The sequence below is a fragment of the Dermochelys coriacea genome, chromosome 2 (assembly GCF_009764565.3).
Source record: "Dermochelys coriacea isolate rDerCor1 chromosome 2, rDerCor1.pri.v4, whole genome shotgun sequence".
Taxonomy (NCBI): Eukaryota; Metazoa; Chordata; order Testudines; family Dermochelyidae; genus Dermochelys; species Dermochelys coriacea.
Window position 1 is genome coordinate 46,476,473 of NC_050069.1, and position 12,574 is coordinate 46,489,046.

Sequence of the window (12,574 nt, forward strand, 5' to 3'; positions counted from 1 at the left end):
TGTTTCTGTTTTATAATACACACACTATGAAGGTGTTTATACTCCACCTGTGTATGTAGAATCCTTTCCAGCTGTGACAGAGCTACCACATATTCTCTTAAAGGCGTCACTTTGAGGAATCATGAAGCCGAAATTGTCTATTTAAGTCTTTTGAGATATACTAGGCAAACAATGAATTTGCATTATAAGTTGCTTCTGGTTCTTTATTGCTTCAGACTCATGTAATGAGATTCCTTGCAGTCAGGGATGCTATTTCACTCTTTTTTACAATTACTTTCAAATCCTTTCTATCAATTCAAGCCAGGACCACTATAGAGAAATGTGCCCTGAGATATCAAGGGCACTAAACACCTGTGTCTCTTCTTGATTCTCAAATGAGATTAGTGGAGCAACCACACATTGCTCGGCAGGCCACTAGTTAGTATGTTTCAAAGTATAGCCCTCTTTGTAGATTTTCTAGAATTAACAGGATAATTTTGAAAAATGGTTTAACTCTGCATGCTTATGAAACCTAAATTGGTACATGCACATGGCATGTGTGAATAAATAAGGCAGCCAAGCAACTAATTCCCCTGCTCTGGGCATGAATATTTCAATTCTTGAATTTCCTCGAAGTTGCAAGGCCAAAACTTGCACAAGGTGCACAAAGATAGAGAGGCCGAGTTGGGGTCCTTTGAAAATTTGACCCCTACTTTTCTAATTTAACCAATGAGGTTTTGGTCCTATCTTGAGTAATAACAAAACCAATCTATTAATCCTTATAAAATTTGAGATCTCCATATTCCTCAAGAAAACAGTATTTTAACAACATATCTCTAAGGATGGGATTATCAAATCTGCCTTAGTCATAAAAGTCCGACATGTGCACCCAAATCACTAAGCCACTTTGGAAAATTCCACCCTTAAAGATGCGTTATTCAAATGCTTTCTTAAGATATCCATATTCACTGAAAGAGAAAATATCACCTTTGAAAGCACAACATTACTCACGTCAGGGAGCACTCCTATTTGATTTCTTGACAGGCACAGCATTCTGAGATTCGTCATGTATCCAATCTCTTCAGGTACTGTGATGAGACAATTGTGAGACAGATGGAGTTCAGAGAGCTTTTGCAAGGAACATAGCTCTTTGGGAATACTTTCCAGCTGGTTATTGTTTAAATTCATGTTTTTAAGATTTTCTAACCTGTAAAATTAATAAAGGAGTTCAATGTACAGCCATGGTAGCCTACAATATGTATCAATTTATTTTAACTTTTACTGTAGAATTTGCTGTACCTGGATTACTTCTGTTTTTTATTATATACTTTTATATTGAGTAACATATTTATATAAACTGAACTCTATGCTGGCCAACTGTTAAGAGCTAACCCTAGTGGATAATTGTTAAGGGTTTTCATACAATCACAGAATCATAGGACTGGAAGGGACCTCGAGAGGTCATCTAGTCCTGCACTTACGGTAGGACTAAGTATTGTCTAGACCAGTGGTTCTCAAAGCTGGTTTGCTGCTTGTTCAGGAAAAGCCCATGGCGGGCCGGGCTGGTTTGTTTACCTGCCGTGTCTGCAGGTTCGGCTGACTGCATCTCTCACTGGCCGCGGTTTACCGCTCCTTCCTGCAGCCCCCATTGGCCTGGAGCGGCAAACCGCAGCCAGTAGGAGCCGCGATCGGCCGAACTTGTGGATGTGGCAGGTAAACTGGCCAGGCCCGCAGGGGCTTTCCCTAAACAAGCAGCGGACCGGCTTTGAGAACCACTGATCTAGACCATCCCTGACAGATGTTTGTCTAATCTGCTCTTTAAAATCTCCAACACAGAGATTCCGCAACCTCCCTAAGTGACTTATTCCAATGCTTAACTACCCTGACAGGACATTTTTCCTAATGTTCAACCTAAACCTTTGCTGCAATTTAAGACCAATGTTTCTTTTCCTATCCTCAGAAGTTAAGGAGAACAATTTATCTCCCTCCTCCTTGTAACAACCTTTTATGTACTTGAAAACTGTTATGTCTCCACACAGTCTTCTCTTCTGCAGACTAAACAAACCCAATTTTTTCAATCTTTCCTCATAGGTCATGTTTTCTAGACTTTTCATCATTTTTGTTGCTCTTCTCTGGACTTTCTTCCATTTGTCCACATCTTTCCCAAAATGTTTTAAGTATGTTTTTAAAATATCCATATGTATATAGTGATTAACCACAAATTGCTTGCTTTTATTAAAGGCTCCAAAAACAAAGGAATTGGCCAGAGATGTTAAAAGCATAGAAGAAATTGCAGTCTGAATTCCAAACATTTATTATTTTTTAAATCCACTATACTACTAATACATATTAAATAAACTATTTAGGGCTTTTCTACACTTACAGTGCTGTAGCTGTACTGCTGTAGCATTTAATGAAGACACTACCTATGCCGAGGGGAGAGCTTCTCCTGTCTGCTTAGGTACTCCAACTCCCCAAGAGGCGGCAGCTATGTCAAAGGACGAAGCCCTCCTGTCAACATAGCGCTGTCTACACTAGGAGTTATGTCAGTATCCACACCCTGAGCGATGTAGTTATACCAACATAAATTTGTTGTGTAGACCAGGGCTTAGTGTGTTCACGAAACACACATGCTCATCCTGCAGCAGTCAATGAACAAGTCGTTGGGGACAAGCTGGGGTTGCAATGGGGTATGGGTGTTGGGATACTAACAAGAAATTGTCCTTACAACAACTGGTGATCTATGAAAAATGAGTTAATGGTCTTGGTGGGCATCACGTGAAATGGCACCTTTATCAGCAGCCACAACAGGAAGGTCAAGTACCTTTCTCAACTCTGATCCTCCTAAAACATGCTTTTACACACTTTGCAGCAGAATCCGTAAGAGAAAGCTTGTACTGCTGCTCCTTGTTGTGTGTATCTATTCTATAAGTAAAGGGTTTCAATTTTCTGGTACTGTCCATCTGGCATCGCTCTCAAAATCAACATTTTTTTAAAAAGGAAAAAACATTTTCTCAGATCTACATTAAATGGGATGCTGAAACACACAGTCAATTGTTGTGTTGACTTCAGCACTATTTGAAAGGTAGCACAAAACATATGCTCAATGGAAAAGTACACAAGTGCTACAGGTTTCAGAGTAGCAGCCGTGTTAGTCTGTATTCACAAAAAAGAAAGGAGTACTTGTGGCACCTTAGAGACTAACAAATTTATTTGAGCATAAGCTTTCGTGAGCTTCAGCTCACTTCATCGGATGCATTCCAATGAATTTGTACATGAATGCCAGCCAGCCAGAGTGACCTCAGCCATGCTGGTAAGCTGGCTGGAGCAACCCCAACTAGCCAGCTGGAGAAGCTCCAGTCCCAGACGTTAGCCACTGGCTGGCGGGAGCAACCCCAGCCCCAGCTGGTGCAGCTCGGGCTGGGGCTGGGACAGCTCCGGCCGGCTGGCCTGGTGCAGCTGGGGCTGGGGCAGCTCCCGCCAGCCGGCTGGCCCGGTGCAGCTGGGGCTGGGGCAGCTCCTGCCCACCCGCCTGACGGGGTTGCTCTGGGGGGCCAGCGCAGCCAGGGCTACTCCCACCGGCTGACCAGCGGCTGGGGCTGGGGTTGCTACCGCCAGCCAGCGGCTAACGTCTGAGACTGGAGCTGCTCCAGCTGGCCAGTTGGGGTTGCTCCAGCCAGCCTATCAGCATGGCTGAGGTCACTCTGGCTGGCTGGCTGGCTGGCTGGCCGGCCGCCTGCCCACCAGCTGGCCAGCACAGCTAAGGTTAACAGTTAGGGGAGTTAACCAGTGAGACTAATGCTTACTGTTTAACCATCCATTTACTATTTTATTTATGGAACGGCTGCCGTATGAGGAGAGATTAATAAGACTGGGACTTTTCAGCTTGCAAAAGAGATGCCTAAGGGAGGATATGATAGAGGTCTATAAAATCATGACTGTGAGGAGAAAGTAAATAAGGAAGTGTTATTTACTCCTTCTCATAACACAAGAACTAGGGGCTACCAAATGAAATTAATATGCAGCAGGTTTCAAACAAACAAAAGGAAGTATTTTTTCACACAATGCACAGTCGACCTGTGGAACTCCTTGCCAGACGATGTTGTGAAGGCCAAGCCTTTAACAGAGTTCAAAAGAGAACTAGATAAATTCATGGAGGATAGGTCCATCAATGGCTATTAGCTAGAATAGGCAGGTACAGTGTCCATAGCCTCTGTTTGCCAGAAGCTAGGAATGGGCGACAGGGGATGGATCACTTGATGATTCCCTGTTGGGTTCATTCCCTCTGGAGCACCTGGCATTGGGCACTGTCAGAAGACTGGATACTGGGCTAGATGGACCTTTGGTCTGACTCCATATGGCCATTCTTATGTTCTTATCGGTGCATAGAGCTTTATATAACCAAACTTATATTTTCTTCCTCTTACTCCTCTTTCCACTTATTTTAAAAAAAAATATTCTGTCAGTAGATTTTTCCCATTTTGAGTACAAAACATGGAGCATTTTGCATTTGAAGGTACAAAAATCATTCATTACAAACTACATGTATGGGTCAGAAAAAGCAAACCAAGAAACTGAGGACAGGAAAATCAGACAAAAATGTCAGAATGTAATCATGATTATTTTAAAATCATTTGCTGCTTTTGTGCTAAAATGGTTCTTAACATTTTCCAATGTGAAAACATCATGAGCCAAATTCAACATTGAAATCAATGGCATTACAACCAAGGATGAACATGGGCCTGTGTGTCTGAAACAGGGTATGTTTTTACAGGCTAAGATTACTGAAATGTTAGTAAAGATTTTGTACTTTTCATTCCAACTTAATGTTATTCTGCTTGAACATACTGAACATTTTCTTCTATGCAGTTAAGACACTTTTGATGTGCTTACTTGGCAAAATAACTTCTGTTCAAAATGCACTGAAGAAAATATACACCACCACACTGGGAAGATCACAACATATTCACCCAACTACAGAACAGACAGGATGAACTTCTTGGTCAGAAAAATTTGACTAATTAGAGGCTAGAGGGGGCTTCATCCTCCACAATATTTATGAGATTAACTTTTTGTCTACAAAAGACCTCCTTAATCCCCTCCAGCTTCTCTGACATCCATAATATCCTTCAAGCGCATAAAAAAACCCCACCGTAGTTAAATCATCATCTTTGCCCCATCTAAGTCATCCCCTGTCCTTGAATCCCTCGACTTCAAAGACTCATAGATTCTAAGGCCAGACAGGACCACTGTGTTCGTCTAGTCTTGACCCCTTGTATATCACAGGCCTCATAACTTCCCCAAAATAATTCCTAAAGCATATCTTTGCTTTCCTAAAGCGCTGGTTTGTCCTTCCACATCACATCAAATTCAAGCTTCTCGTCCTTACCACTAAGACCCTGCACAACTCTTCTCCTGTGGCCACTCTTTATATTGAGTTCAGCCCACCTGAACTTCCACCCTTAGTCTGGATTTTCAGGCTTTTGTTTTTGTTAAGACTGCAAACTCCAGGGAAGAAACCATGATGTCCTCTTATGCAGTATCTAGCCTAAGTGGCACAATCGCAATAGCAGCATAACCCAGGTTATGCTTTTTAATCTCACAAGCTAAATTTTTGCAATAATATTAACAACTTTACATGCTAAGGCTTTCTTGAAAAGTCCTTGCTATAAAAAAAGACTGGGATAAAAATTAGAAAGAAATAGTATAGCTATACGTAGTTTCATTCGCTAAAGCACAAGAAATGAGATATATATGGTAATAGGAAACAGTACAAAGTTCCGATTTTGTAGTTCAGCATATTTTAAAAGATAACACACAAAAGCTAAACTGTTCAGAGAGAATATTAAAAAGATTGGCTTTAGCAGAATTGCTAGCTGGAAGACCTGTGTGTAGGAACCAAGACAGAACCCCAACTCTCAAAAGATTTACAAAAAAGCATTTTGAGACAATTATATTCCATTCCTGAGAATGAGGAGGACTTCATATTGCATCCCTTTCAAGAAAAGTATCAAAAAGGTAACCTGACTGTATAAGAGTGAGTATAAAAGGGAACTGAGCACTTTAAAAACAAAAAACACATACAGTTTTTATTTCTTGGTGCTCAACTGTAAATGAAAATGTAGCAGAAGCTTTCCCAACAGTTGAAATTACTTGTTTGTCAAAATGATAACCATAGAAAAATACTGCATCTAATGTCCACAAAAACTGTACACGAGTATAACATGTACAATATATAGCCAACACAGAGTAAGCCACATAATAACCAAAATTACCTGTGTATTTCTGGAGGAAGATATTTAAGCTTGTTGTTGTTCAGATTGAGAAGTATCAATTTTTCTAATCCATCTGTTAAGAAATACATTCTTACCCAAATGAATATAAAATGTACAATTTTTATTCATCTTTACACTCACTCTCTCTTGGTTTTCTCCTTAGACACACACATAATGATCCTCCTCTGGCAGGTTGACAATCTGCTCTCTTTACTTTCCCCTCTGTGCCTTATAGACTGCTTAAAAGGCAGGCATTTATAACAGGTGAATATCCTGTCAAATTACTAGATCATCTGACAGGTAAAGTTTAACTTCCCTAAATTAACATACAGATGCTGCAGACTTCAAGTAGGCACAATTTATATTGAAGTCAATGGGATCTTTGCATGTGGAAGGATTGTAAAATTATTAAGATTTTGTTATGGTGTATGAATGACAAAAAATATTACAAAAACAAGGGAAGGCGAGGTAATATCTTTTATTGGACCAACTTCCATTAGTGAGAGAGAGAAGCTTTCAAGCTACACAGAGCTCTTCTTCAGGTCTGTCTGGGAAAGCTATACACAGTGTCACAGCTAAATACAGGTTTCAGAGTAGCAGCCGTGTTAGTCTGTATTTGCAAAAAGAAAAGGGGTACTTGTGGCACCTTAGAGACCAACAAATTTATTTGAGCATAAGCTTTCGTGAGCTACAGTGAGCTGTAGCTAAATGCAAGATCCTTTGAGCATACTCTGATATCTGAGTGCTTGGCTGTAAATAATAGTTTTCTTGGTGTGTTTGTGGTTACTGCTGGATCTACGAAGATAGGAGTGGTGATCCATAGGTCACACTGAAAGTGGTCACTCATGGGCCACCTTGAAGAAGAATTTCTGGACAAATGTACCATGAAACCAATGATATACCTGAGACACACTGATAATATTTTCATCCTCTCAACAAAAGATTTAAACTCCCTCATAGATTTCCACCACAACTTCAACAACCACCAGCCATCCATTAAACTCTCTCTAGAACACTTTCACATTAACATCAACTACCTGGATACTACAATCAGCTTCAGCAATAGAACCCTGAAGACAGCTATGTACAAGAAAGCCACTGATCACCTCACACACCTTTATAGATCCAGTAACCATACCAAACACACCCAAGAAATCCTTACCTACAACCAGACACTCAGATACCACAGAATATGCTCTAAGAAGAAAGCCCAGAATATACATCTTAACACACACGAAACCACTTTCACCAAACAAGGACACTCCACCAGAGAAGTAGATGACATCATGAAACAGGTCACCCAAATACCCCAAGAGAACTTGCTTCAATACAGAACTGAAACCCCTGCTGATCACACATCCCTAGCTGTCACTTACCACCCCACAATGGAAGTCATCCTTAGTATCAACAAACATCTACAACCCATACTCGATGGGGACCCATCCTGAAATCTTTCCTGAACCCCATCTTCTGGCCTTCAAACAATGCCCCAATCTCTCCAAGATCATCATCAGAAACAAGCTCCCCACTGACCAGGACACACCAACTCAAAGCAGCATCAGACCCTGCGAGAACAGATGCAAAACCTGCAAACATATTTCCACTGCTATAATGATCAACAATCCCTGTCACAACCATACAGCTAAAGGTAGCCTAGAATTCCTCCTTACCTGTAAGGGAATAAGAAACTCAAATAACCTGGTTGGCACCTGACTAAAAGAACCAATGGGGAAAGAAGATACTTTCAAATCTTGGGGGGGATGGCAGGGGAGACTTTGTTTTGGTGTGTTCTCTTGGGAAGCAGAGAAGCATCAGCTCAGAAAACTCCTTCTCCTATAAAACCACCCTAAAAGTCTCTCATATTACAATAATTGTAAGTAAAAGCCAGGCAAGGCGTGTTAAATTATCTTTTGTTTTCTTATGAATTTTTCCTTTGCTGGAGGGAGGTTTATTGCTGTTTTTTGTAATTTTGAAACTAAGCCTAAAGGAAGTTCTGTTATGTTTTTGAATCTTTTGCTACCCTGTAAAGTTATTTACCATCCTGATTTTATAGAGGTGATTTTTACCTTTTTTTTTTTAAATAAAATCCTTCTTTTAAAGAACCTGACTGATTTCTCTATTGTCCTAAGACCCAGGGGTTTGGGTTTGTGATCACTTTGTAACCAATTGGTTAGGATATTATTCTCAAGACTCCCCAGGAAATGGGCTATAAGGTCTTGGGGGGATATTCTGGGGGAATAGGAACTCCAAGGGGTCCTTTCCCTGATTCTTTGTTAAATCACTTGGTGGTGGCAGCGCAGTGGGATCATTTTGAACCAAAAGCACAATAAGATTTTAAAAGGACAATTTTTTTTTCCTTTTGGCTGCTTGGAAAGCAGGGAGGGTTTTTTGTTTTTATTTTTTTTAGGATTTTTTTTATTTTTAAGCTGTGAGCAGCTGGAGTTTTTTTTCTCTGCCTGAGGGCAGGTAGTTAACCTCTTGCAGGGGAATTCACAAGTCTTTTTTCTTTCTAGCTCACGGGTAGGCTAGATTAAACACAGAAAGGCTAGGATGACAGACAGTGACATCCAAAAGAAATTAGAATTAGCCAGATTCGAAGCTGATGAGAGACAAAAAGAACATGATAGACGGATGGAGGCAGAAAAAGCTGCCATTGAGAGCGCTATGGAGGCCAGTGGGAGGCCCAGAAGCATGCTCAGGAGGAGAGGAAAAGAGAGGAAGCATGAACTGGAGGATAAAGAAAGAGAGGAAGCATGAACTGGAGTTAAAGACAAAATGCTTAGAGATGGAAAAGGTTAAGCAGAATATACCAGACAACCATAGCAATCCTTCTCCAGGTACCGCTTCCCATCCCAGAAAATTCCCCACCTACAAGGTAAGTGATGATACCGAGGCCTTCTTAGAAAATTTCGAAAGGGCCTGCCTTGGGTACATCATCTCTACAGACCAGTACATGGTGGAGCTGAGGCTGCAGCTCAGTGGACCCTTAGCAGAGGTGGCGGCTAAAATGCCTAAAGAACACATGAACAGTTATGAACTTTTTAAAAAACAGGCCAGAATCAGAATGGGGCTAACACCTGAGCATGCCCATCAGCGGTTCAAAGCCTTAAAGTGGAAACCAGACATGGCATTTTCCTTACATGCCTACCACATTGTGAAAAATTGAATGCCTGGATATCAGGAGCAAGCGTAAAATCTCTGGAAGATGTGTCTTTCCTAATGCAAATGGAGCAGTTCTTAGAGGGTGTTCCTGAAGAAATAGAAAGGTACATCCTAGATGGGAAGCCCAAAACGGTAATTGAGGCGGGGGAGATTGGAACCAAATGGATTGAGGTGGCGGAAAAGAAAAAAACTAGTAGCAGCTGGAGTGGCAATTAGAAGGGGTAACCCAAGACAACACCCTATCACCGGGCGCAGCCCAGGGCCCCACCTACTTCCCAAGGAAAAACCCAAACACCTTGTCACCCCACACCAGTCTCCAGCAACCCACCTCACCCAGTGACCAGTCAGCTGGGCGATGTTTTAAATGTAATGAGCTGGGGCATGTGAAGGCCAACTGCCCCAAGAAACCCAACAGACTGCAGTTTATTACATCGGAGTCATACCAAAGGTCCTCAGGCTCAGATGCCTCCCAGGTACCCTCAGAGCAAAGGGAAACTGTGAGTGTGGGCGGGAAGAAGGTTATCATGTGAAGGGACACTGGAGCACACGTATCAGCTATCCACCAATCCTTAGTGGACCCCAAATTCATCAACCCAGAGACCCAAGTGATGATTCAACCCTTCATGTCAAAATCTTTAAACTTTCCTACAGGTGAGTTGCCTGTCCAGTACAAGGGCTGGTCAGGATTGTGGACTTTTGCAGTCTATGATAATTATCCCATTCCCATGCTGCCGGGGGAAGACTTGGCCAACCATATACAGCTAGCCAAGAGGGTGGGAATGGTCACCCGCAGCCAGGCTAAACGAGCTGTCAGACCTAGCTCTGTTCCTGAGCCTTCAACAAGGGCCCAGTCTGTGTAATCAGAGACCAGACTGAGGTGGTGGAACCGGACCCCATACCAACGTCTGTGACAGCAGGAGTGCAACTGGTTAGGATATTATTCTCAAGCCTCCCCAGGAAAGGGGGTGTAAGGACTTGGGGGGATATTGTGGGGGAATAGGAACTCCAAGTGGTCCTTTCCCTGATTCTTTGTTAAATCACTTGGTGGTGGCAGCATACTGTCCCAGGGCAAAGAATTTGTGCCTTGGGGAAATTTTAACCTAAGCTGGTAGAAATAAACTTGGGGTTTTTTCATGCAGGTCCCCTCATCTGTACCCTAGAGTTCAGAGTGGGGAGGGAACCCTGACATGGTAGCAGAGGATGGTTTATAGAAGAAGGAGTTTTCTGACCTGATGCTTCTCTGCTTCCCAAGAGAACACACCAATACGAAGCCTTCTCCCCACACCCCCAAGATTTGAAAGCATCTTCTTTCCCCAATGGTCCTTTTGGTCAAGTGCCAACCAGGTTAACTGAGTTTCTTAACCCCTTACAGGTAAGGAGGAATACTAGGCTATCCTTAGCTGTATGGTTATGACACCCCACACAATGCACCTATCAAGATCCCTGTGTCCTACACATACCTATCACAACATGTGGTGTTCCTCATCCAGTGCACTAAATGCTTCATTAACAAGTACGCGGGCAAAACCGGACAGTCACTATGCTCTCATATGAACTCACGCCAGAAAATGATTAAAGGTAAAAACACCATATAATGTCTGGGCGAACACTTTTCACAAAGTGATAACTTTGTCTGACCTATCAGTCCTCATCGTTAAAGGAAACTTGCCCAACACTTTCAAAAAATAAGCCTGGGAGCTTAAATTCATAACTTTGCGAGACATCTGAAAAACCATGATCTTAATAAAGACACTGGATTTATGGTCTATTGCAACAATCCGTAACTCAGCAATCCCCCTTTTATGACTACAGAGCTGTTAACGGGCCACTTCACCCTGAATGGTCCCTTAGAATATGTACTAACTACTTATACATCTCTACCCTGATATAATGCGGGTTCGCATACAACGCAGTAAAGCTCTGACACACTGCCCTGAGCAGCATGTTAAGGGTGCAGGGATGGGGATGAGGGGTTGGATAAGGGGCAGAGGGTCTCAGGGGCAGTCAGGAGCTCCCCCCTGCAAAGGTCTGGGAGGCAGAAGCTGCAGGGGGCACTTTTGGGGGCCCCACAGTCCCAGAGTGGCCCAGGGGATTAGCTGGGGGCCAGGAGCAGCCCGCTCTGCTTCCCTTGCCCCGGCCCCAGCAGTGTCACTCGGGGGGGGGGGTTGGGGGAAGGGATCCCCCCGCACTCACCGGCAGTGGTGGAAGCAGAGCAGCCTGGCTCCAGCCCGCTCCACTCCACCAGCTCCCAGCCACGGCACTCCGTTTCCCGACGCAGGTGAGTGCGGGGGCGTTCTTTCCCCAACCTCCCCACACTCACCGGCAGCAGGAAGCAGAGCACCGTGGCTGGGAGGTGGCAGAGTGGCGTGAGCTGGGGCCAAGTTGCTCCGCTTCCTGCCGCTGCCGGTGAGTGCCTGTCAGGGGGCGGGGTGTGGATAGGGGTCGGAGCAGTCAGGGGAGAGGGAGCAGGGGGTGGGGTCCTGGGGGTGATTAGGGATGGGGGTCTCTGGAGGAGGTAGTCAGGGAACAAGGAACGGGGGGGGCGAGTGGAGGGGGCAAAGCAAGTTCAATATAATGCTGTCTCACCTATAACGCGGCAAGATTTTTTGTCTCCTGAGGACCACATTATATCGGGGTAGAGGTGTACTAAACTATTTGTTCCATCTTGTTGTTAGCTGTGACACTTTGCATACTTTTCCCAGACCTGAAAAAAAGCTCTGTGTAGCACGAATACTTGTCTCTTTCACCAACAGAAGCTGGTCCAATAAAAGATACTACCTTACCTCCCTTGTCTCTCTCACATCCTGGGACAAACTTGGCTACAACACCACTGGATACAAATAAATATTTGACTCTTTTATATATATTCTTTCTGAAGAAAGGTACGGTAAGGTAAGGATAATGAATCATTGCTCATTCATAACTTATGCTGGTACTGATGTAGTATACTGACTTTGGGGTGCAATTATTCCATCATAGAAAGACAGCATACTTATGGCAAGTACCTCTTTTTATGACTTAGTTTCTTTTTTGCTTTTTTTGCAAATGGTTAATAATAGCTGTCATTCATTCATTCAGCTATAATGTAGACCTGTGTGAAAACTTTGGCTTTGCACAGATTTTTGAGAACATTTTCTTTACTTCTGAGCTGTGAAGTT

At 43.0% G+C, this 12,574-nt stretch overlaps 2 protein-coding genes across 5 annotated transcripts in view; both read right to left on the reverse strand.

Annotated features, from left to right (window-relative positions):
- LRRC69 (leucine rich repeat containing 69) overlaps positions 1 to 12,574 on the reverse strand; it is a 57,908-nt gene that overhangs the window by 39,264 nt on the left and 6,070 nt on the right. For all 4 annotated transcript variants that reach the window (XM_038391104.2, XM_038391107.2, XM_038391102.2 and 1 more), the window contains exons 3-4: positions 6,255 to 6,327; positions 991 to 1,186 (exon numbers count right to left, since the gene is read on the reverse strand). In XM_038391104.2, the coding sequence (XP_038247032.1) occupies positions 991 to 1,186; positions 6,255 to 6,327 (269 nt within the window). The remainder of the gene's footprint in view (positions 1 to 990; positions 1,187 to 6,254; positions 6,328 to 12,574) is intronic.
- The window catches only part of OTUD6B (OTU deubiquitinase 6B), a 38,380-nt gene continuing 33,490 nt past the window's right edge, over positions 7,685 to 12,574 (reverse strand). Inside the window, exon 8 of the transcript XR_006278725.1 lies at positions 7,685 to 7,698. The gene's annotated coding sequence lies outside the window, so the exon portion shown is untranslated. The remainder of the gene's footprint in view (positions 7,699 to 12,574) is intronic.